Raw genomic sequence first — 26,506 nt, forward strand, 5'->3', positions numbered from 1 at the left:
GTACCACTAGCCAGAGACTTGGATAGGAAGAGCCATGGCATGGGCCAGTTATACGGCAGCTTCCCACGTTTCTAGGAAACACAATTATCCGCCTTGAAATGAGGAATCTATAAATCTGCCAAATAAATAAATAAAACGGCCCCTGAATGTGGCACCAGGAATACATGTGATCTGGTAGCTTTTAAAGTAGGAGCGGGTTCCTAGTTAATGTCACTAGTTGGCGCCAGTGATACTAAAGCTGTATAAGAAGAGCCAAAGAAAGTTGCCCTTTGTTTACGCAGCAATCTCCGCCTATGGAGCTGGAATTTCGCCGGAGATGGTTGTGGGGCAGGATTCTTGCTCAGATGCTTGTCTCTTGCTCCCTGGGCTAGCTTTGCAAATGACAAGCTGCTGAGCCTACGTTCCATCACGTCACCAGCCCGCTGTGGGTTCAGCAAACTCCCGTTGCTACTTGCATGCCAAACTCTTGCGCGCGCCAGCAGCGCCAAAGCCGCAATGAACTGCGAGTGCAACCTCCCCACAACCCAACCAGGAGGAGCACGTCGTCTGGAAAACACCGCCAACCAGAGTGGCCTGTCCCCCATTTTTCTAGCTACTTCTGCCAACGTAAAGGTGGCTTATTTATTTAGCGCCCCGCAGGGCCTGCCTGTTTCTTTCTGCCGTGGTCTCGGCCTGGTTCCTTGACATCCGCCTCCCCTCAGGAGGGGAGGGAGGAACTTGCAGCAACGAGAGAGAAGAAATTGCGGCGTTTTTTCTCCCTCGGGCGGAAAGGGCGGGAAGCGCCTCCCGCCTTGCTCAGCTCACCCCCACAGAAGCAGCTGCTCTCCCTCCCCTCGCTCCCCATTCATGCTCTCCCGGACGGGGGCTGTCCTCCTCCTGCCAACTCCGCGGGAAGGTTTTCCCCTCTCTTAAAACGCGGCGGAAATGTCCCGTGCCAAGTCCCTGTTGCAGCTCGTCTGGGCTTGCTCCACGCTGATAGTTCGCTCCAGCTTGGCTGAAGAGGAGCTCGGCGCTTTGACGCGCGACCAAGTGCCCTACTTTTGGAGTAAGTCAGCTGGACGGAGCGGCCGGGTTTTGTTGGGAAAGTGCAGTTGCCTTGGACGGCGCTGAATGGAAAGCGGCGGCTCTTTTCTGCGCGTCTCCTCTCTCTCTCTCTCTCTCTCTCTCTCTCTTTCTCTCTCTCTCCCCTTTGATTCCCTTCCAGCTATTATCATAGTGAGTCAGCCGTCAAGTTCCCCCGGCGTTAATCTTCCAGTCCAGGGGGGCTGCTGCACGCTTGGCATCGTGCTTAAGTGGCACTGTCACTCCAAATAACTTGGGTTGCACTGCAGCCCAGTCTAAGTAAACCCACTGAATTCGACAGGGCTTACTTCTGAGTAGGGATGGCTAGGGTTGTGCTGTTGGCCTGCAGTCCTAAACAGGCTTAGGGCTCCTCCAAGCAACATTCATTCATCCTGACTTGTTTGTGCACTGATGATTAGAGTATATCTAGTTTCCAGTGAGCATTAGGTCCGATTTGTTTGTGGGGTGACTGAAGCACCTGCCCCGCTAATCATTCGTTAAACCCACACTTCCCAATGCATTTCCCCACATCACTTCCCTAAACGCAAAAAGTTCTCTGTCTTTGTAAGTGGGTTTGCTGTGTTTAAAAAAGGTAAAGGTAAAGGACCCCTGACAGTGGCGCTCATCTCGCTTTACTGGCCGAGGGAAAGGACGTTTGTCTGCAGACAGTTTTTCCGCGTTGTGTGGCCAGCATGACTAAGCCGCTTCTGGCGAAACCAGAGCAGCATGCGGAAACGCCATTTTTGAAGTGCTTTCGAACTGCTAGGTTGGCAGGAGCTGGGACCGAGCAACGGGAGCTCACCCGGTTGCAGGGATTTGAACCGCCAACCTTCCAGTCGGCAAGCCCTAGGCTCAGTGGTTTAGACCACAGCGCCACATTAGCTGTGTTTAATTGACTTTAATCGCAAAAATCCAAAGTTCCTGGGCAAGTTTGGTTGTAAGTTTGAATGAGTAAAGGATTTTCATGCATTCATTCAATCTATATATAATTAACTGGGAGTAAGACCCATTGCACTCCTGTGCTGCTTACTACTGAGTAGAGATTCATTGGATTGCATTGTGAATGTCTTATCACTGTTATGGATAATAATCCAGTCATTGTAATGAACTGAAATGGAGTTTTTTTTTGTTCTAGAAAAAGGGATATTTATTATCCAAAGTGATTCCCTCAACACATGTGTTAAAGCTGAGACATCGAAGCTCATCCTTGAAGACTGCACTCAGCTTTCGAAATACATGTTATGGAAATGGGGTTCTAAACAGCATCTTTTCAACATCGGCCGAAGCACTTGTCTAGGACTCAATATCAGCAACCAAGAGCAGCCATTGGTCATGGCTGAATGCAATTCAGCTCAGCACTCACTGTGGTGGAGCTGCCTTGGAAAAGGGTTGATTGGTGCATCACAGTACAAATTAGCACTTGAGAGTGGCAAATTTGTTGTGGCAAAAAGAAATTCAACATATGGATGGAAACAATTCCTGTCTCTTGATGGGGATCTTTGTGAACATGCATTCGAAGGTAAAATAAATATTTGCTTTCTTTCCATGCTTCCATTAATATTACTGGTAATAGGCTTTTTTTTTTTTTTTTTCCCAAAACAGCATTTTACAAGTGACTAAAACAAACAGAAACAGGATCCAATCACATGGGTTAAGGAAAGCCATTTGTTGTGTGTGGCTTGCAAGCAAACACACCTTGAGCCAACTATTCCCACATTATGTGGAGAAGCACTCCAAAGACTGTTTCTTGTGTGTTATGCATGCCATGAGTTTGATTTGCCGCAAAGGGCTTCGATCTCTCTCTAGGCTACCAGTGTGATACCTTTCTCAAATATTAATTCAGTTCAAAAAAGTGGCCGTGCTCTAAAAAATATTGTTTAGCTTGCTAATTTCAAAGCACTCCCACAGTCACCAGTTTCTATGTGCTTATGCTCCTAATTCTCAATCTATTTCACATGGCTAAGCCCAACAATTACTGGGCTTACGTGATACTTGTTCCAGTCGTGCTCCTGTGTGAAGCCTGCAATTCTGCATTCACAATTACAAACCTATTTATGAATCAATGATCTGCACAGTCTTGTGCTCGATATACACCACGTGTTCTGATGTTGCAGAAAGACCACCTGTGAATATAAGTTTTACAATAAATATATACTGTTTGTCTTGGGGTGCAGCCATTAGCTATATGCAATGCATTATAACTAGATGAATGGCCAAATAAAAATACTGTAATATCATGGCTCGGTGGTGGAGCATTTGGTTTGTGTCCATAAGCTCTTCAGTTCTCCAGGTAGGGCTTGGGTTAGACCCTGTCTGAAACCTTAGAGAGGTACTGCTGATCAGTGTAGACAGTACTTATGGTCTGAGTCTGTGTAAGGCTGCTTCCTATGTTCTGTTGCAAATCAAGTTGTTACTATCAAGACATAATCCATACCAAAAGTTTGAGGGCGGAGGGGAGAAGTATAAATTTCATAGGGAAACAATGCAAATATATGGCCCATATTTTTTAATGTTAAAATACATTAAATTTAGACGCTGTATGAATTTACACTGGTATAAGTACTGTATATGACATCCTGACACAAGGGCATCATTTGGATTTGATGGCTTGTGGAGTAATTTCTAATCCTTAGTTATCCTATGATGGTTGTAGTAATGCATTTTAAAAGGACAAGTCTACTGCTACCAAATAAAAAATATGGGTGGATGTCCTGGTTTAGTAAGCTAACTCTGGCATTCTTTGTCCATGAACACGTACATAATAATTGTTCTGCAATTTTGTCTTGCTACTATTAAAAATTAAAAACCATGAAACTAAAATAATGACAGCAGTTGAAAATCTTTTCTGATTGCAAATGGATGCATTTTTGAAGCAGTTCATTGTTACTTCTACATTATAATATCAAGAAGAATGGAAAAACAAATATAGTTATGGTAACTCACAGCCTTGGTGTTGAAAATATTGCATTATTGACATTCGATCCTAATCCCAAATGCATTTATTCTGAAGTACTACTGATTTCAAAGGAACTTCCTTTCATGTAAGTGTGATTACTATTCCAAATCAAAGGACCGTTGTGATACCAGATTTGGGGGAGTACAAATTAGAGGGTTTCCTATTGTTTTCTATATATTTTTTTTCTAAGTGATTTATCCTCAGTATTTTATTTCATGCAGAGACATATACCCTGTTAGGAAATTCCCATGGCTCGCCTTGTGTTTTTCCATTTAAATACAACAATCAATGGCACTATGAGTGCATCAGAGATTCCAGAGAAGATGACTATCCCTGGTGTGCCACAACAAGTCAGTATGAGCAAGATGAAAAATGGGGACTTTGCCCAAATTCTGGTATGTGCTCGTGTTCTTCAACAGTTAATGAATAACAAGATAGTCACGTCTTACATGCTACATTCAGCATGTCCCATACCTTATAGCAGGGATCACCAACTTGGTGCCTTCCAGATCTTTTTGGACACCAGTTCCTATTATTCATGACCAATGGCTTTGTTGGCTAGGATGAGCAACTGAAGGGCACCAGGTTAGTAAAAGCTGCCTTATACTATCATAAAACCAAAGTGAGAAATTTCGCCAGCATTCATCTGCTTTCTTTCTCTCCCTCTCTCTAGTTGGCCACTTTCAAAGAAAGTATTGGATTACACTATGCTTGCAAGAACAACATTCACACATGATCCAGCCAAAGTTAAACACTTGCACATCCCATTGATTTCACTGGAAGAAAACAAAAGTGCACACTCCCCCCACTGAAATCAGTAAGATTTTCAAGTGTCAATGTGTACTTTTTCCTTTTGCTGATACAATATTTTCAGTTGTTATCATAGCAAGGGGGATGGACTTCCGATGCAACACTACATGCTCATTTCATTAAACGTTTCCCATAACTCTACATGAAAATATAAACTTTTGACTCCATCAGATCAGATTCTATTCCTCTTCCTCCCCCCAATAATTCATTAAAGTCTTCCTGACATCATGGAGAGAAGTTGTTGTTATCTTTGTATGAGATTTGTTATTTTCTCAACCAGTTCCATCAATATGCAATCATAAGAGCGATTCCTTACATCTTAGGTTCAAGTATTTAGCAGCCCCATAACCACCTAGCAAGAAAGATACAACTTTTGAAAAGGAATTCCCACTTGTTGTTTTTAAAGAGCCAACCATGTTTTCCTTTATGTGCAAATACAACAGGAATCCTGTCTCTTTCCTGTCTTAATCTAGAAGATAGAAGAAAGGGGAGGCTTTTTAAGAAGTGAAGAAGCTTTGAAGTGCACCTCGGATATAAATGCCCTAGGAAAACAAATGTTGCCTTTGAACAGTGTCCCCTGCTACAGTACTTGCAATTTTTATCAATTTATTTATTGTTGCAGTTCTTACCATAGCTGCAGTTGCCACATGATGTAGCAATTAACTTCTAAACAAAAGAAATGTTACTTAATATGCACCTCTGTCTACTAACTCTATTGATGTGTCTATTGGTCAGTGGAGATCAGACCAATAAATGGACAGTGAGAAAGGAAAGATGGGGAAGTAAATGTTTCATTAGCTCACCAATTCAAGTGACTGTTTCCTTAATTGTCAAAACTTGTATTACTCACTGACATTATCAAGACAGGAGGAATTCAGTCCTATGTGTGAAGTTGATTTTCCTTTTCCTTTTAAATTTCAGAGTACATCCTACTTCCTGATATAGTTTTGACACCAGAACATTGAAAGCAAATTTGTAATAATAACGTCCCAGCAGTTCCATTTGTTCATTTGGTGTTAATTAAGCTAGATTGTTATCTCAGAGTGTTATCTTTCTTAATTGCTTTGTAATATCATGCTGTTTTTAACTGATTTCTTTCTCTTTTTTCACACAGAGACTGGCTGTGACATTTTTTGGGAGATGAACGCAGACACTCAGATCTGTTACCAATTCAATCTTCTTTCTGTTCTCTCTTGGAATGAGGCACGTGTTGCATGTCAGAGACAAGGAGCAGATTTGCTAAGCATCACAGATATGGCAGAACAGAAGTATATTAGTGGTCCACGTGGTAGGTTTGAAACCATGTTTGTGAGTGAAACCTTTCATTTGACTCTGTCAGCGGCTAGAATAGGAGAGATGTCCATTTCACATTTCATCCTAGTTGCTCTAGCCCCATTTGTGCAAAATTCATGGGTCCAGTTCACATGTAATGTGAAACCATAGTTTAACACTACATGAAAGAGCAGCAACAAACCTTGGGCTCACATACTCCTTCCCCTCTCTTCCATGTTCAACCATTGCACAACCCTTCCTCTTCCTGTTTTCATGTAACTGGAGTTTCTGTTATGTCTTAACTGAGAATTCTGATTAATTTAACATGGTTTATTGAATCAAGCCAGCGTCATAAATCACAACTTGATCCTGTTTTGTTTCAACAGTGCATAGTTTAAAGTAGCCACAGGTTGTCCTTTTCAGCCATAAAGAAAAACCACAATTAGCTTGTGACAGAAAACAGATGCTTTCAATCTCTTGTTAGGGGATGAGGGAGTACACAAGCTTGAAAATCACTGTTGTTCATTTACATAGCACTAAACTACGGTTTAGCATTATGTGTGCAACGTATCATTGTAATCCTGAATGACAGGTGATTCACAAAGAGGCATAGCTGTGCTTCTCAAACTTTTTCAACCATCCTACCGCCTCCCCAAACACCCTAAATTGCACCTACCTTCCAGATTCCCTTCTCCTACAACCTTGTTCAGCAGGTAAACCCACGGGGAACTTTGTGCTCATCCATGTGGGTGGCTATCATAGGACATAGGGATCATCTTGCTCCTTGTCTACTGCACTGGATGTGTCCTGGCCTTCCTATATGTTGGGGGCATGGTAATAGGAATGAGCCCATGCACTTGGCGGAAGACATTCATTAGTGTGCAAGAGGATCTATAGTTTGTGATGAAATAATATTAAAAGTTTCAACATGACTGCTCCTACTTCCCCTTCCACGGTTAATCTCCCCACCCTCACCCTGCGCACTCTTTTCCTTTCCTTGGTTGGGAGTGGCTAAGGGGGAAAGGCTGACAGCAGCTAAACTTACTAATACCAGGAGGGAGGTTAGCAGCACATGTTCAACTGGAGTGGTGAGAGGAAGAAGGAACTACACTTGTCCCACGTAGGCAAGGAGGCAGTGCCATATTATCAAACAGGCAGAGCAGGCACGGGCCTATTGGCACCACACCTTTTAGGAGCCCCAGGACAATGAATCAAAATAATATTGATTTGATCTTGAAAGAAAATTGCAAAAACATAATAGGAGATAATTTGCGAGGGGGGCCTAGGGATTTCAACTTCAAGCAGGCACTGCAAGGAGGCTCCATCCAAGTGTTTAAAATCAATGGGCTCATCCCTGTTACACTGCTTGGCATCTTGGGGTGCCTGGGCATGTCCAATGGAGTTGAAAGTGATTCTTGTTTCCTCTGACAGTAATGAATGCAGAATGCTGTTACCTGTACCTCCTGCTGATGTCTCATTCTCCCTAGTGGAAGGTGGAGAAAGTAACCTACCAGCTTGGAGATGCAATTCCTGTATAAATTGGGCAATACTGAACTGGTACCTGAATGTCAAGCTAGATCTCTTGTTACACTGCAGAACAGGTGGGCACAAAGGAAGTTCTGATGTGGACAGGTTTAAATCAGCTGGATGGAGCCGCTGGCTGGCAATGGTCAGATGGAGCACCCTTGGCATTTGTGAACTGGCGATCAGGTACGCAGATCCTCATCCTTTGCTCTGTTATAACACCAGGATTCTATGCCTATTGCTATTGCTATTGAACTCAAAATACGAGCTGGCAATAGTATGTTCCAATATAAACATTAGAAAGACCAGGTTCTGAGTTTTCTGTTCCCCTGATTACTGGTAGATGCAAGAAGTTAATACACATGCAATAAAGTAATGTTTTAGAATGCTGTTTTAACTGTTTTAGAATGCTTAAATTCTATCCATCTATTCACCCATCTATCCAGTAGTTTGGCAATGGACAAACTATGGGATAGATGGATGACTACAGTGGTGCCCCGCAAGACGGAAAACCCGCTAGACGAAAGGGTTTTCCGTTTTTCAATGCACTTCGCAGGACGAATTTCTCTATGGGCTTGCTTCGCAAGACGAAAATGTCTTGCGATTCTTGTGATTTTTTTCCGCTCCCCACCCCCTTTTTCTAAGGCACTAATCCCTTAAGCTTTTAATAGCCGCTAATAACCGCTAATAGCGCTAATCCGCTAATAGGGTTGCTTCGCAAGATGAAAAAACCGCTAGACGAAGAGGCTCGCGGAACGGATTCTTTTCGTCTTGCGAGGCACCACTGTAGATGGATTGAATTTATATCCTGTCCTTTCTCTCGAAGGAGCCCAGAGTGGCAAACACATCCACAATTTTTTAAAAAAGCTTTTTAAAACAGTTACAGTTAAAAATGTTATTTAATCCACTGACCTGAGAGTTGCCCAGAACATAATTTTTCAGCCACCAAACTGAAAAGAGCCAGTGTCAGACTAGGACCTGGGAGAGTCCAGGGTTCAAACCCACACTTGGCCATGAAGCCTCGCAGGGTTGTTGTGGGGATTAAATAAGATGGGGAAGAACCACCTTGAGCTCCTTGGAGGAAAGCAGTTGGATGTAAATTCTATTTTAAAAAATAAAACAATACAATTAAAAATAAAATATGGGATAAAGTAAGTGGTGCACTTCAGGACCCCATTTGGATGGAAGGCTAAACTTGCCTGATAGCTTCTAAACGAAAGCCATTGAGAATCATGCCTGCCCAGATGTGGTTCTGTTCCTTGGTCATCATTCTGGACTTGGAGAATCTTGCTGATTGGGGCAGAATGTCAGGTTTTTAGATACAGAGATATATATAAAATACCCGCTGCATATTGTATTGTACTGTACACATGGTGCTAAAATAATATTCTGTTTGCAGATCCTTCTGACAGTTCTCTTGGGCAACATCGCTGCAAAGTGTTTAACCCAAAAATACAGCAGGACTGGCAAAGTTACCCATGTGAATCTGGATTACCATATGTATGCAAAAAATATTTAAATGTTACTGAACACGAAGCATTTGGTGAGTCTCTAACCAGCAATGTAATTTGATCTGTGAGGCTTTTTATATCTCTTTCTACTTTTAATAAGGGGGACATATGTACATTCCACATCTTGGGCTTCAGGCAGTTTGAGTGTTTGGGAATTACAAGATGTGCTAAGTATGCCAATTGAATTCAGGAGAAAGGTAGTTTCAAGTATAAATCATTGTTCAGGGTCCCTTTGTTAGTAAATTGGCATATAAGCTTTGAAGGCAATCGAACACTTAACAATCCCACTTTTACCATTCTAAGGGCAAAAAGCATACCTATTTCATTAGATTTTAAGGAGGAGAAATTAGCTCTTCAGAAGAACATTTTCTGCATGTAGTGGAGAATAGAATCCCATTTATTCATTTTTTTATCATTTCATTGTGCAGGAGTGGGAAACCTCCAGTCTGCAGGCCTAAGTTAGTCCTCGTCATCGTCCCCCGGCCTTCTCCTTTCACCTACACCTGATAGAATAATACATAATACAACTGATCAGCAATGTTGGCAAAGGTCCCTCCACTGGGCTTCTCAAGCACCGACTATCAACTGAGTGGCACTTGGGAAGCACATTGTGCCGATGTTGGGCTTCACAAGTGCTGATGAATCAATTGATCTTCTGTGCTTTGCAGACTGTTTTGCTCACAGTTTGAGTTTGAACTGTACAGGCTGAATCGGGTCACATTGCAACAGCATTGTGATGTCACGTGATTGACGGGGGGGGGCAGTTTTGCCTACCTGTCAGATTTGGCCTGCAGGGGAAGATTTGGCAATAAGGATGCGGCCAGTTGGCCAGATGCAGTTCCCCAGCGCTGTCAAGGTGGTGTTATTATAGATTATAGTCCAAGGATCGCCAGGCTTTTTGGACTAGTAGGTACAGTTAGACTTTTGAGAGAGTACTGCAGCCACCACCAGTCACCAAATGGCTGCAGTGGGGAGCATGGCAGAACACAAAATTAGAGGGGATATACTCATTGCAGTTTCTCTTCCCTGCCCAGCCCTAATGGAAGCCAACTACAGTGGTACCTCGAGTTACAGACGCTTCAGGTTACAGACTCCTAACCCGGAAGTAGTACCTCGGGTTAAGAACTTTACCTCAGGATGAGAACAGAAATTGTGTGGCGGCAGCTGGAGGCTCCATTAGCTAAAGTGTGGGTGGTGCTGTGGGTTAAACCACAGAGCCTAGAACTTGCCGATCGGAAAGTTGGCGGTTCGAATCCTCGCGGCAAGGTGAGCTCCCATTGCTTGGTCCCTGCTCTTAGCAGTTCGAAAGCACGTCAAAGTGCTAGTAGATAAATAGGTACCGCTCCAGTGGGAAGGTAAACGGCATTTCCGTGCGCTGCTCTGGTTCGCCTGAAGCGGCTTAGTCATGCTAGCCAGTAAAGCGAGATGAGCGCCGCAACCCCACAGTTGGTCACGACTGGACCTAATGGTCAGGGGTCCCTTTACCTTTACTTTACCTCAGGTTAAGAACAGTTTCAGGTTAAGAACGGACCTCCAGAACAAATTAAATTCTTAACCCGAGGTACCATTGTATGTCTTATTGGTGCAGATTCCGGAGAAGGTTTTTTAGTATGCAAACAAGCAAACAGATTTTTTTTCTCCCCTTCTGAAAAAATTTGTGAGCCTTTACAATGGTTTAAGCTTTCTAAAACTAACAAAGCTTTCCCTGGAGTTTTAATGGAACCCAAAATGTGGAAGCATATGTAGGTTTATAATTTTAGAATAGATGTTAATTTCAGCAACATTTTCTTTATTCTGTTAGGGCAGAGGTGGGCAACCTGTGGCCCTCCAAATGTGGCTGAATTATAACTCACATCACCCCTGACCACTGGACGTTTTGGCTGGGGCTGGCGGGAGTTGGAGTCAGCAGCATTTGGAGGTCCAAACATCCTCCACCCTTCTGTTAGGGTCTTGCTCCAGAATATAGACAAATCCAGCTGAGACCTGTATGTTGTTAGTAATGCATTGGTTGTTAATGAACACTATTTACACAAAGTACACAGAAGTATGCCCCATTACAGTGGTACCTCGGGTTAAGTACTTAATTCGTTCCGGAGGTCTGTTCTTAACCTGAAACTGGTCTTAACCTGAATCACCACTTTAGCTAATGGGGCCTCCTGCTGCTGCTGCGCCGCTGGAGCACGATTTATGTTCTCATCCTGAAGCAAAGTTCTTAACCTGAGGTAATATTTCTGGGTTAGCGGAGTCTGTAACCTGAAGCGTATGTAACTTGAAGCGTATGTAACCCGAGGTACTACTGTACATTCAGTGAAAGGTAACAGTATAGGTAAATCAGTCTGTTTCTGTTCTGTTTGACCCATAAGTCTACATTAACCTGAAGTTTTAAAAAATCTGTATGAAAATCCAATTTCTTTTTTTAACTCATGAATTTTTTAATCATTTTGATACTTTTATTGCAGTGAGAACTGCATTGGAATGTTCAGGAAGCTCAAAGGTTGATGGGTAACTGTGGTGGCAGTCGTTATTTATTTATGTATTCATAAAATTTAGATGCCACTTGACTGTAAAAGAACCTCAAAGTGGTTTGCAAAAAGAGTCTTTACTATGTCTACTTGGAAATAAATGGAGTTAGGATTGAAGCGTATGTTCCAATCTGCGTATTAGGCTGGAAGGTGTGGTTTAGGTCAGATTATGTCAGAATTCACAAAGACTGAACTTCTCGAACATTCTTAGGGCAATTTTATTTTCTTTCTTTGTGTGTGTGGGGGGGTGTGCTTATGCATGCATAAACATATTCATATAACACATTTTTGCACTGTAGCTAGTTCTTGCTAGGCAAATGTGTTCTCTTTTCTTAAAAAAAAGAAATAGTGAAAAGAGCTATTATATATGTGCATGTATATTGCATAAATAGATTTATGAGGACTAGGAAAGAATTCATTTGGTTAATATAGCCTTGTTTCTGTACATTTTAATTGAAAAGATTCGTGGAAATTTTATCCTACCGACTGTGACTATAATTGGTATCCATATAATCGTTACTGCTATAAACTTTATAAAGAAGGAAAAAACTGGAATGAAGCTTTGCTTTCCTGCCAGGATGATAATAGCACACTCATTAGCATAACCTCTTTGGCTGATACAGAGATGCTCATTAATCTTCTTGAATATGGTGAGTTCTCATAGTTAATGTGCACTAAACATTGGTTTAAGGTACAGACAATTTTCCTTTTAAAGGCAGCCACTCTGAATTCCTTTCTGTCAAGTGTGACAATCCAACCCAAAGTCGATAGAAAAACCCCATTGGGGGCCAGTGTCAGAGGTTGGCATCACCAGGAATTTGCTAAAGGCTTAGGGCCCCAAGAGGGCGTACCTGTGCTAACCCCTAACCTGCAGCTCAGGAGCAATATCAGTGTAAGGAAGAATAGCAGCGTAAAATGTTCAAATATGCTGAAGAGGCTGATCTGACGAACAGGATAAGAGAAAATGGAGATAAGGAATATAAGGAAAAATGGGCAATGTTTATTGAATATTTTAACAACCAGTATAGACGAATACATAGCTTAGCAGGTCTTGAGTAAATCCAACAGAGATGAAATAGATAGAGTATTTAATAGATAACAAATTGGATGGTTAAAAAGATGTGGATTACATGGAGTAGTAGAAAAGCAAAGGAACCAGGAAAGTGTGGAAGGGAAGTCATATGGTATATGTATGCATGCTGTATTTGGTATGAAGCTGTTAGTGGCACAGGGGAAGGGGAGGAGGGTTAAATATGCTCTCTGTTTGCATGTTTTTGAAAATGCAAATAAAAATTGAAAAGAAGAAGAAGATAGACAAAGAGAAAGGGAAGGGACATTTATTATTTATTTAATTTTTATTTGTGCTCTCTCTCTAGATATATTTAAAAATATTATATCAGTAAACTGCATAATATAATCCATTTGAATTACATTCACAAAACAAGCACAAAACAAATCACAGAGCAATACATCAGCAAAACTGAATTACCCCCTTAGGGAAATCCTGGTATGTATGTGTAGAGGGAGGTGTGTGATTGGCGTATGTATGTGACTTTGATCCCGCCTCCCTTACCTTTGCCCACACCCACTGCTGGCAGGTGAGCCTTGGAAGGTTACTCAGGCGTGAATGTGGCCCTCAGGCTGAGATGTTCCCCTGCCCTTGTTCCAGGCTGATGTGCCGAGTTCAAAGCAGGATGAGGAATTTCCAGTGCCTTTGAACACCAGTTGTTGGGGAGCAACAGTGGCAGAGTGGCATTGCCCTCATATTCCCAAAGGCCATCCCCATTGACCTCTGTGGCAAACAGGATGCTACACTAGATTGGCCTGATCAGCGATTTCTGCCCAGGCACTGTTTCTGACTGCCATATTCCAGCTGTGTCTGGGAAATTCCGGACGTACGGCAGCCCTCAAAACAGTAGGTCACCTGCATGTTAGGACAGGGCATCAAATTAGGGGCCTATCTAGGTTGCAAAAGAGTAGTCTGACTAAAATGTGGAGACAACTTTGTGTGTGTTTTTTATTGTGCTGTCGAAAATGACCTGGTGTGTCCAAATCATCTTAAAATGCACTTAATCGTATACTACAGAAAATGTGACAGAAACTTGGCTTGGACTGAGCAGTCATAAGACCCCAGTTGAGTTTGAATGGTCTGATGGATCTCCGGTAACCTTCACTTACTGGCACAAACAAGAGCCAAATGTCCATCAGGGGGGAAATCAACTTTGTGTTTCAGCTGAGCAATATGTATGTTTTATTTATTTTCTCTTTTTTATATATAAAAATAATAATATTTTGTAAATGTTTCTGTCCTAGAAGTGGTGGTTTTTGTTTGTGTGTGTTTTGTTTTGCTTCATTATGTGTGCAATGCCTCAGAAGTAGAATATTCTGAGAGCTCTATTTGCTTGATGATTCTCAAGTAATATAATGACTGCTCTCATGCACACAGCAAATCATAATGGAACAATATTCGTCCACAATTACCTTGTCTATCCAGTCCAAATGTGTGTTAATAAGGCACCGCTCTCCTCTCCTTAGGCTGTTTGATAAACCTTCTTCCCCTGTAGGCCCACTGGTTTTTCAGTTCCATTCTTTCCCCCTCCTGCACTATCTCAGGGCTTTGAGTGCTCTACCTATCCTTTTTTTCAGAATCATTCCTATTTCACGTTTCTACTTTCCTCTCCTAGTTTCATAACCTTCCATTTGGCCACTCAGTTTTTCCCTATCCTCAGGCTGTAGATGAGATGTCCTCCGAGATAAACTTTTTGCAAAAACACAATTCTTCACTGTTTGGCTTTGACCCGCTACAATATCGGGAAATACTCTGACACTTCAGAGTAGGTCATCAAGCTCTTGAGACAATTCCAGAGGCAAATAGGTAGAATAAACAAGCAGTGGAAGCTAAAATACGAATGCCTTGACATGAATTTATCGTATTTTATTTAATACATTTATTATTAATGTGTGTGTGCTTATACACACACACACACAGAAAGAGAGAGAGATTAAGGTCACATCTAACAAACATTTGCTTAGTCAAGTAGAGACTACTCATGCACTTAACAGTATGAAACTCTATGGGGGATCTAAAAACGCTAGCAGAATGCACAACTTCTACTTGTAATCAAAGTATTTTAATATTCTAAAGAATCAAAAACAAACCACCACCACCACCAGCTTTCCTTCCCATGTTATGAATAAGCCCATTAAGCTAATACCCCCCCCTGAAATAATGACATATTAAGCTTCATTAATTCTTCCTGTTTGTTTTTAACTAGGAGGGACGTTGGAAAGTTAAAAGTTGTAAAGACATATATTTTTATATTTGTAAAAGAGCAGGAACTGTTGGAAATCTCATTTCAGAGGAAGAATCAGGCTGCCCAGAAGTAAGTCTAAACCCTACAGTTATGCCTCATTTAAAATAGTAAATATTGGAAGTGTTTGAATATATCTGGATAGGAATTCAAGCATATTTAGAATTTCACACCTTTTCCCAATTTGCAGTCTAATCTTATGTATGTTTATTCAGAAACAAATCCTACTGAGACCAATGGGATTTACTTTCAGGTAAATATGCACAGCACTGCTTCATTAACAAAATTCCAGTTTCCAAAACAAGTTGTGTTGCTATAGATCAGGGGTGGGCAGCCTCTGGTTTGCCTCCCCGTTTGGCCAAGCCATGGCCACCTGCCCTAAATTGCCATATATGACATCATCCTATATGATGTCAGGTGGGAGGGCAGGTAAAGTCATGTCTGAGTCAAAAACAGGTTTGCAGGCACCACTGATCACCTGATTGGCAGGCTTTGCCATGCACTTTGAAGCAGAATCTCTGTAAGCATGTTGGAGCGCTTATGGATTGAGGTCATGAAGTTTTCCTTTTGTGGGTCACTTGCTCTGTCAGCGATTTTGAATGCAGTTCTTCTAACTTTCTACATCAAAAGGCACGGCACTTTGGTCGACCATCTGTACAAATAACAACTGCGCTATGATGTTTCATCTTGCCTGTGGCTTTTATACTGTTTCTAGAGGAATGACAGGATTGAAAACAACTATTTCTTTAACAGAGAAGGTTGTGTTAACCTTCTATCCATACATGGGCACTTGGATTAATTGGCTATTAAATTTCCTCTTTCGGAAATTATTAATTTATATCATTTGCTTTCTCTACTTTGGGGTGTGTATGTGAAAGTTGTCTATAAATATATCAGTGTTGTTATTCAGTGACCATTTAATATATTGAAATATTGAAATTTAAGACAACTGAGGCTCTCAGAAGTACCCAGTGAAATACAGGTAGCCATCATAGTGGTATAAATAGTTTATTTCTCATCTTCATGTTTATATATGCTGATATGCCCTTTGCCTAGTCTTTGAATATAAAGTTAATGCAAAGGGTCACATATATTTTTGAATGGGATGATAAAGTTTAACATTCTGGAAGTTAGCTGCTAACTTTGTGAGACTGTTTGGAGCAACACCCCATTCATTTTCCTGCTTGCGGGTGGTCTGCCATGCACACATGTCTGCCAGCATGCATGTGCTTTCTAATTTGCTGCAATATTTGGACAGCTCTGTGTTCATAATGAGGATGTGGGCCTTTCCCTGACACTTCATTGAATGGGAGAAGCCATTCATTGGCATGAACTCCTATTTGAGCACCAGAACTCTTGCATTCACAGGCAGCCTTTGGGCTGAATGTCTTATTGAAAACTCTGCCTCCATTTGTCATTCATAATATTGAATGTCGCCACTCCAGTCTGAAACTACTTCTTCATTTCTAATGTCAGTGCATAGTTAGCCAGGAGTTTAGTTGACATTTTGGAGTAAAAATTAGAGGATCCAGATCCATTTTGTTTTCATTTGTGACTATGAGATACATGTCAGTATCTCTAAGTTCATAACCCATCGGTGCCGTCATTTGTTCTTGGCTTCAGGCATATGTGCTTGGAAGACTATCCTGCTTATTTGCTTTGATTGGGTTTTTTTAAATCATTTTGATATTTCTGACAAATTGATGATTCTATATCTTTCTTAGACACTGCAGCAAAGTGCTCATTGCTCAGTTGGCCATATGCCATGTGATTTTATTACTAATTCAACAAACTGTTCCCCCCCTTCTCCTAATCTATAAACTGCTAACAGAGGGCAAATGTTTTGTTACTGAGGTCAAATTCCTTAAGCTAGCTGTCTAAACACTAAAGCAGTGATTATCTAGGCACTTTCCCTAAGCCAGCTTTTGGAATGGCATCATGGAGCTGTCAGATGCTTGACAAGGAAGAAAGGAAGAAATGTTGCTTTTTGAAGCTGACAACATTTGGGTTAAACTAGGGTCACAATACTTACAATTTGAAATGTCAGAATTTTATGTAAGTAGCCAATGCTGTAACCAATTAATCCAGTTTGGTCCATTGAATTCCAGGGAAAGGAATTGGTTGATTGAATTGAGCTGATAAACTTATAACTTGGTGATGATTCACACAATTAGTTGTTGTACAACCATCATGTGTCTCTATTCTGTGACTTGGAATATTCAGAATCGTAAATGGCTCTTAAACAGAGCAGTTTCTTATAAGGTCCACCAGTGGTTCACTGGTGGGTAATCGTCAGCTAGCAGGTGTAATTAGGCCCACCAGACCTTGGAGGTTGGTTTACCAGTCTGTTTGGGGCAAACCACACCCAACTTTCCCTGGTCTGACATATATAATGTCAGGCGCAGGAAAGTTCAAGCTGTGGCTTGGAACTTCATGCTGCTGATAAATGTAAGAAGAATTGAGAGCACACTCAAACTTGCACCCCAAATTTTTCCTTTGCATTCCTGGCTTGAAGTCAAGCTGGGCTGGAAGAGAAAAAAATATTCACTTGCAGGTGGGGCTGGAAAGTAACCTGCACCTGCAAATAAAGAATCATAAGTTCTTGTAATAACAGATACCGGTATATGCCTTTATCTTTTGTGAAAAATGTAGGGCTCACAGGCACAAAGCTTTTAGATGTGTTTTCATGATAATAATATGACTGAGATAAAGGTTCTACATAACCCCCAATACATATGTTGTTGTTGTTGTTAAAATTTATATACCACCCTTCATCCATAGATCTCAGGGCAGTTCACAACATAAAATCAAAATATAAAAAACACAAAATATATAATAAAAACAAGAACAAGAAAACCACAAACCAATAAATCCCCTCCCCACACCTCCTCCCACAAAGACATTTAAAAGGGGTATAAGGTGTTAATCAGCCAAAGCCCTGGTTGCAGAGGAACATTTTCGCCTGGCACCTAAAGGTGTATAATGAAGGCTCCAGGTGGACCTCCTGGGGAGACCATTCCACAAAGAGGGGAGCCACTGAAGAAAAGCCATTCTCATGTTGCCATCGTCCAGAGCTCTCATAAAGGAAGTACACAAAGAAGGGCCTCAGATGATTAACTCAGGGCAGGGTCCGGATAGGTTCCTATGGAGAGAGGTGGTCCTTGAGATATAGCAGTCCTGAGCCATTTAAGGCTGTAGGTCAAAACCAGCACTTTGAATTGGGTCTGGAAACTAATTGGCAGTCAGTGCAGTTGGGCCAGGATCGGTGTAATATGCTCAGACCGTCTTGCCCCGGTGAGCAACCTGGCCGCCAAATTCTGCACGAGCTGAAGTTTCTGAAACGTCTTCAGAGGCAGCCCTACGTATAATACATTGCAGTAATCTAACCTAGAGGTTACCAGAGCAAAGACAACAGTAGATATAGCTCCATACCTAGTTAAAGAAAGATTCTTTGCTTAAGTCAGAAAATATTGTTTTTATTTGCAAACAAAAATTGGAATGACCCCTGAAGTTCATCTAAAAGAAGTAAGCTGAGATAACTAATTGATAGACAGTTTTGCCTTACCAGAACTTAAATAAAATACCAGTCCCTTCTTACGTGATTCCTCAGCCAAGTTTAGTTAAGCTGCTTTTAATATTACTATACCAAACATATTACTGGAAGTAAGCTCCAGTGACTTAACAGCTCAGTTGCTCCAGACATGTGGACTACCACTTGGGCATTGCTTTACCATTCTCTTTCACAACAGGGAAGCATTCACTGCAGTCACTGGGAAGCAATGATTTAGTCCTTTCAACTTTTATAAGAGACTGGGGTCCTGATTCTTAGTATTGAAGAGCCTTCTAGGCAACACCTAAACTAACAATTTCCTACCAGAGTCATTGAAGAAATGGGGTACCAATTTTGAAGTTTGGTAAGAAACGTAAAAGAATAGCATGGATAAAAGCCTTCTAGGACCTCATCCATACAAATCATCAACGGCAAAACATAATTTAAGGATTGGAGAAGGAGGTTTAGTAACATTAAATTAAGTTAATATGGAACTACTCTTTGATGAGTTAAGGTAAATTTGTGCAATGAATAATAAGAGTTTGACGGTATTACAATTCACATTAAAAATGACCTTTATCTGCAAGTTTATCTCTAATTGGACAGAGGTACCAGAATTATTGGGAAATTACTGTATAATATTACACTGGCAATTCTAGTTGTTTCAGTTTAAAATACTCAGAGAAATAGTTCAGCCAGATGTAAATTCTACCGTCCTTAATTTAAAATGGTCTCCCCATCTCTCTCTCTCAAAATATACAAAGGCTAGTATTTAATTCAATAATAGTTTTCTTGTTATTTCAGTGTGAGGTTGACAGCCTACTGCACAGCACTGAACAGAGTTCCCATGTAAAGTCTACCCTAATTCACCGAGTTTCTATAACATTTCAGTATGTATTTGATACAATTAATAATGCTTAAGTGTTTGGCTGTAGGCTGTTTCAAATTATAGGGCTTCTTAGTGAATGAGGTCATGACATTGACAGGGTATGCTGGGATGGCACTCTTCCCGGGATGCTTATTTATTTTTTTAAACTAATTTAGAGGCTTATCTTTATGAGCAAGAACGCTCTCCAGCTGGCTTACACACAAATAAAAATTTAAACAGCGATAATATTAAAAAAAATTACAAAACATCCTACATATCCACAACATTAATAAATCCAGCAATAATTCCATGTCCAGCTGAGAACTAAAACGCAGGACTTGGGACCTTCAACACCACACTGAAAACCACTCCCGTCAGCTCAGGTAGGGAGACTATTAGGCAATGAGTTAGTCAGTACTCTTACATCATAGGAATATAGGAATGTGCTGGTCCACTGGTCCATTATCTCAGTATTATTTACACTAACTGTCAGAGGCTGTCCAGGGATTTAGGAGATGCTGTGGACACAGATTTTCTGTGTGCAAAGCAGATGCTGTAACACTGAGCCACAGCTCTTCACCAAACTAAATCCTTATTCTGTCTTGGAAGCCCAGCGCACTCAAAGTTAGCCATTGTCTGTGTTGCTAATCAGAGAGGTGGTACACTGACTCCACCCTCTTTGCTCCTTTAGTTGAGCCTGAAGAGCTCATTTGGGATAGGTTCACACCAACCTTTGATCGGGATAGGTTTCAATAATACAAACTGAGTCAGCATGATGTTCAGTAAGCAGGTTCAATATATTTCTGTATAGAGAAGATTTTAATGTTTGATGTTTTACTGCGCTTAATGTTTTAATTTGTTAGAGGCCGCCCAGAGTGGCTGGGGCAACCCAGTCAGATAGATAGCATATTTTGTTGTTTCTGCTGCTGCTGCTGTTGTTGTTATTCACCATTTAGAAACTATTGTAGTTGAGTGGTATATAAATTGTTTCAATGAGTGATTAAATAAAATAATGAAATACTTACCCACTGACCTGACATTCCTCATCAGCTCTCGGTGCTTTAAGCAGCCAAACATCTTTAAATATTTAACAAAATAACTCTCAATTATCTACCTTTCTTACACACTCTTTATACCCATCTTTATCATCCTTATATTTGCATTGAATCTTGACACTTTCTTCTCAAGATGCAGTGTGGTCACAATCCAGTCAATGTTAAGCACTTCAGTGCAATCCTATGTACATTTTCCCGAGAGCATGCCGCATTGAACCATCAGTCTTGTTTCTGATTAAATGCGTATATCATTTCTCCACTAGGCTCTGCTTAACTCTCCCCTTGAAATTACTGTGTCCTGAATAGATTTCACTATGCATGGATTCTGTTCTCTCTCTCTCTCTCTCTCTCTCTCTCTCTCTGTGTGTGTGTGTGTGTGTGTGTGAATCATATTTGCATGATGAGTGGGTAAAATGCATGTATAGAAAGGGAACAAAAGAAGCCGATTTTGCCAGCTCAGACCTTTTACCCATCTAGGCCAGCATCACCTACTCTAGGGATCGCCAACATGGTGCACTCCAGATGTTGTAAACTCCAACTCCCTATCAGTCCTAGTACAGCATGTCTAATAGTCAGGGATAGTTAGAGTTGTAGTCATAGAATCATAGAATTGTAGATTTGGAAGGGAGCGTGGGTGTCATCTACTCCAACCTCTGCAATGAAGGAATCTTTTCTCGAACATGGGGCTTGAACCCATGATCTTGAGATTAAGAGTCTCATGCTCTACCAGCTGAGGTATTTTCCAATGACATCGGGAGGGCATGGTGTTGACTATTCTTGCCTACTCTGACTGTCATTGGTTCTCCAGTGTTCCTTCCCTTCCTCAGTAGTCTCTCTGGTACCTACTTGGGTGGCATCCAATAATTATTTATAGATAAGTTCATGTTTATAATATGCCATATGTTACAATAACCAACGTTTGTTTTTGAAGGGATGGGAAAGGCACGGTGGATATTGCTACCATGTGGACAAAACTCCTCGAAGCTTTGAACACTCCTCCAGTGGCTATTACTGTCCTTTACTTGCAACAATAATGAACAGGTACCTAATTCTACCATACAATTTAAAACAACAACAGTATTTTAACTCTCTTATGACACTGGAGAAGAAAATGGAAGAACCATGCTGGATCAATAGCTAAAACTGACGGAAATAAAATGTTCTGATTGTTATTGCTCAAGTCAAAATGAAAACCGGATAGAATTAATCAGTTACTTGCTAGATTGAAATGTTCAGCGACATGCAATTATTCATGCATGCAAGAATTCTGACATTTTAATTCCTTCAGGGTTGATTTACACCATCTTCATTACAGGAAGCCGGGGAGTGTTTGCTAACAATCCTGACAAATATATACTCGTTTGCTCATGTGCAGCTATTTGATGCAAACTATTCTCATTGTTCGTTTTTCATTTTAATAACCCAGTTTCGCCATATGGAAACAATAAGAAATAACTCCAGTAACAGGTTTTCTCTGGTTACTTAGATGATGCGATTTTCTCTTTTTCATTACACTTTATTCTTAAATTGAAGTAAGCCCCAGACAATGAGAGGTACTCAATTAAATACTTGCAGGGTTTAGTGCTGGCGCAGTGGGATTTCCCCCCTTTCTCCTACCACATATGCCCTGTACTGTCCTGAAATCTGCTCCAGAACAGATCTAGAGGGTACATGGGTGGAACGGGGGGGGGGGGGGATGTACTGGTGTGCAATGAGAAATCCTTGCACGGACTTAGTGTTTGCCTTAGTACTACACTGAAGGCAACTCAGTTTAATCTGTCTGCTCAGAAGTGAGTCCTATGAAGTTCATTTGGACTTACTCCCTGGAAAGTGTGTATAGGATTGCAGCCTTAATTATATTTGTGGCTTTGACAAATTTATGAAGGACAGGATATTTTCAGTGCGTGTTCTCCATTGAGCTAAATTGAGCCTCTAGGAACAGAGGTGTTCATTTGAATACCAGTTTTGGGAGGGGGGCTGGGGTGCAGAACATCAGGGGAGGGATTCTGGCTTCATGCCCTGCTTGTGAAGGATAATGTCCCAACTCCCTTTATCTCTCTGTTAGGATTCCATTTTGCTTGTTAAAACTCCGTATTTGACAATAGCAGTGCTGCTTAGCAATCCATGTATGAATTCTCAACAACTTCTCCTAGTAGAAACGCACGCACACAACCCAGTATATTTCAAGTATATCCTGCATTCTGATGTGAAAATCATTCCAATGTAAAATAATGAAAAGTTGAGAATACATGAAAGGTGATCGGCTAGGCGGGACTGTATCATTGAATTTAGGTTAATGTAGAGAATGGATGTATTAATCATGGGTTATTATGAATAGGCGTTTGTAGACAGGTAAAGAATAGCATAATTAATCAGTAATTAATTAAATCAAACATTGAAGGATGGCAGTGTGTGGTTACATATTATTATAATGACAAGGTTGGAGTGGGCTAGTCAAAAGAGCATAAGGATCTCCGCTTGGTTTAGAATGAAGATTATGGGTTGGAATCTCTATGGGAAAGGAAATGTATAAGAAACATTGCTTTGGATGTGGTTCTTTGCAGCCTCTCTCAGATTTTTCAGGAGGCTGTTTGTATGTTTGTATTCAATTAAAAGCCTGTCTTTTCACTTGCATTGTGCATCTTTTCCTTTTGAGTCTCTGGGAGAGATACCTCCAGTCAGTGGCGGAGCTTCATGCTCTGGCACTGGGGGTGGAGAGCAGATGGGGGCATGGCTGGCACACATCCCAGGGGTGTGGCACGCTGCCTGTGGGGGCGTGGCACCCACCATAAGGGGGGGCAGCCGCGATGGCCCCCCCACTGGGATTGTGGTGCCAGGGGCAGTGTGCTCCCCCCGCCCCCCTCTTCCTCCACCAGTGCCTCCAGTCTTTAAAATTTCTCCAACAGTTGCAAGCTTTCTGGAGGCATCCAGATTGGTCTCAACTAGGGCCAGGGCCTTTTCAGTACTGGCCCCGACTTGGTGGAACGCTCTGTCACAAGAGACTAGGGCCCTGCAGGACTTGACATCTTTCCGCAGGGCCTGCAAGACAGAGCTGTTCCGCCTGGCCTTTGGTTTGGGCTCAGTCTGACCCTTATGTTTCCCTCCCCTAATGGTCTTGATTTATCGGCTATTTTAAAATGAGGCTGCATTTTAAATTGCATTTTAACCTGTATTTTAAATTGGTCCCCCCCCCCTCTTTTTCCTCTATTATGTTTTCACTGTGATTTTATTGGTGTTAGCCGCCCTGAGCCCAGGGAGGGCGGGGTATAAATAACATATTTATTATTATTATTATTTATTTATTTATCTGGCTGATCATTGTTTGTCCATCTGATTATGTTGATTATGATAACACATTTTTATTCATTATAAACTCTGTGCTTTAAACGTGCATAGGTTTAATTCATGGCAGGTGGGGAGGGAGAGTTTAACCCTCCCCTCCCCTGCTGCTGTCCTGATTTTTTTTTTAATAAAAAAACCAACAACTCTACTTTGAAGCTATTATTTGCACTGGAAGAAACCTCCTTCCCCTATTGGTCTCAACTGAGAATTTCTTCCCAGCACAAATACCAGCTTTGAAGGAATGCTTTTCATCAGGAATGCAGCCAGGGGAAGAAAGAGTTCCATCTTTTCCCCCTCCCTGCCCCCGTCTGCTGAGATCCCAATAATTATCAGCTCCCACAACAGGTGCAAATGTAAGGATGCATTTAACATTGTGTCTAGTTCAGGCCTCAACTTGCTACCTAAGTGCACAAAGTACAGAGGCTTCCTTGACCTCCCCGGGTGGTGAATTCCATAGTAGTAATTTAGGCAGTACTACGGAGAAGGGCCTTTCTTACGCTTCTGTTTTCCATACCTCACAAGGTCGCAGGACAAGATCACTTTTTTAAAAATAGTCTTGCAGTGTTTCTGGTAGATGTTCCACACATGGGGGTTTACAAACCTATGTAGGAAGCATGTTACAGAGATATAGAACAACCACCAGGGATGGCTTTCTGCATAGTCTTATTTGAATGATGCACCAATCATGCCAACTGAAAGCAGCCTCTTCTGTACCTTTAAAAGAATAACTGTACAGTGGTACCTTGGGTTACATACGCTTCAGGTTACATACGCTTCAGGTTACAGACTCCGCTAACCCAGAAATAGTACCTCGGGTTAAGAACTTTGCTTCAGGATGAGAACAGAAATTGTGCGGCGGCGCAGCAGCAGCAGGAGGCCCCATTAGCTAAAGTGGTGCTTCAAGTTAAGAACAGTTTCAGGTTAAGAACGGACCTCCAGAACGAATTAAGTTCTTAACCAGAGGTACCACTGTAGTTGGAGAAAGAGATGCCCTCTTAATGTGTGTTGCCCAAGTCATGGATAGCTCAGCTGGTTACAGCATGGTGCTGATGACACCAAGGTTGCAGATTCTATCCCCATATGGGACAGCTGCATATTCCTACATTGCAGGGGGTTGGACTAGATGATCCTTGGGATCCCTTCCAACTCTACGATTCTATGATTCTGTGATTCCATGTAGAACTGTAGAGCTGAAAGCCGGCATGCTCATGGCATGAGCAGGATGCCAGTTAGAAGAGGCATGTCCTGAGCAAGTGGCCGTTTGAACTTGCATTCCAAGAGATCTAAGCCAAAGAGATCTGGCATATTGTTTTTCTTGAAGTAACTTGAAGTTTCCTCTAACGGAGCTTGCCTCTGCATCACAGCCCACCATTTGCCCCTAGTGAAGTATTAAAAACCAGACACTTAATGTGCTTCATCTGCTGTTCTTATGTACAGTGGTACCTCGGGTTACAGACGCTTCAGGTTACAGTCTCCGCTAACCCAGAAATAGTACCTCGGGTTAACAACTTCAGGATGAGAACAGAAATCTCTGGAGCGGCAGCAGCGGGAGACCCCATTAGCTAAACTGGTACCTCAGGTTAAGAACAGTTTCAGGTTAAGAACGAACCTCCAGAACGAATTAAGTTCTTAACCCAAGGTAACACAGTCATTTGTTCAGTTTCAACAGGATTCTATACTGCTTCTATATTGCTCAAAAGGATGAATAGGGGGTGCCTCTTGAAATGTGATGTAAGGAATCTAATACCTTGTTTTTATTTCATATTTTTTCAAGGTTTGAACAGGGTTTTCTCAACAGTATGATTCACAACATGGAGAAAACGGATAACCTTTATTTTTGGATAGCACTGCAAGACCTCAACAATACAGGAGAATACACTTGGCTAAATAAAGATGGGAAGCCTTATCGTCTGACCTATACAAACTGGGGAAAATATCAACCTAGTGAGTTATAACCTTTATAGCTCTTGTTAATATTTGATTCTTGAAGCAAACGTGACACTTTTCCTCACTTTCTAGGTAAAGGTAAAGGTACCCCTGCCCATACGGGCCAGTCTTGACAGACTCTAGCGTTGTGCGCCCATCTCACTCAAAGAGGCCGGGGGCCAGCGCTGTCCGAAGACACTTCCGGGTCACGTGGCCAGCGTGACATCGCTGCTCTGGCGAGCCAGAGCCGCACACGGAAACGCCGTTTACCTTCCCGCTAGTAAGCGGTCCCTATTTATCTACTTGCACCCGTGAGTGCTTTCGAACTGCTAGGTTGGCAGGCGCTGGGACCGAACAGCGGGAGCGCACCCCGCCACGGGGATTCGAACCGCCGACCTTGCGATCGGCAAGCCCTAGGCACTGAGGCTTTAACCCACAGCGCCACCCGCGTCCCTCACTTTCTACTTTCCGCTTATTACCAGGATGTCTTAATTTGGGCCAGAGTCTAACATTAAAATGGGACGCGGGTGGTGCTGTGGGTTAAACCTCAGAGCCTAGGACTTGCCAATCAGAAGGTCAGTGGTTCGAATCCCCGAGACGGGGTGAGCTCCCATTGCTCGGTCCCTGCTCCTGCCAACCTAGCAGTTTGAAAACACGTCAAGTGCAAGTAGATAAATAGGTACCGCTCCGGCGGGAAGATAAACGGCGTTTCCGTGCGCTGCTCTGGTTCGCCAGAAGCGGCTTTGTCATGCTGGCCACATGACCCAGAAGCTGTACGCCGGCTCCCTCGGCCAATA

General features: G+C 41.9%; 1 protein-coding gene across 3 annotated transcripts in view; it reads left to right on the plus strand.

Annotated features, from left to right (window-relative positions):
- Positions 1 to 209: 209 nt before the first annotated feature.
- The window catches only part of PLA2R1 (phospholipase A2 receptor 1), a 57,789-nt gene continuing 31,492 nt past the window's right edge, over positions 210 to 26,506 (plus strand). Inside the window, exons 1-11 of one of the 3 annotated variants that reach the window (XM_083405544.1) lie at positions 210 to 1,045; positions 2,198 to 2,581; positions 4,240 to 4,413; positions 5,943 to 6,116; positions 7,697 to 7,810; positions 9,024 to 9,167; positions 12,119 to 12,307; positions 13,744 to 13,901; positions 14,933 to 15,040; positions 21,373 to 21,482; positions 25,558 to 25,727. In XM_083405544.1, coding sequence (XP_083261670.1) covers positions 925 to 1,045; positions 2,198 to 2,581; positions 4,240 to 4,413; positions 5,943 to 6,116; positions 7,697 to 7,810; positions 9,024 to 9,167; positions 12,119 to 12,307; positions 13,744 to 13,901; positions 14,933 to 15,040; positions 21,373 to 21,482; positions 25,558 to 25,727 — 1,846 coding nt within the window. In that variant the 5' untranslated portion in view covers positions 210 to 924. Of the gene's footprint in view, positions 1,046 to 2,197; positions 2,582 to 4,239; positions 4,414 to 5,942; positions 6,117 to 7,677; positions 7,811 to 9,023; positions 9,168 to 12,118; positions 12,308 to 13,743; positions 13,902 to 14,932; positions 15,041 to 21,372; positions 21,483 to 25,557; positions 25,728 to 26,506 lie in introns of all 3 variants that reach the window. The other 2 variants (XM_083405543.1, XM_083405545.1) reach the window with 2 other exon arrangements.

The sequence above is a fragment of the Podarcis tiliguerta genome, assembly GCF_965153285.1.
Source record: "Podarcis tiliguerta genome assembly, chromosome: 1".
Classification (NCBI taxonomy): domain Eukaryota; kingdom Metazoa; phylum Chordata; class Lepidosauria; order Squamata; family Lacertidae; genus Podarcis; species Podarcis tiliguerta.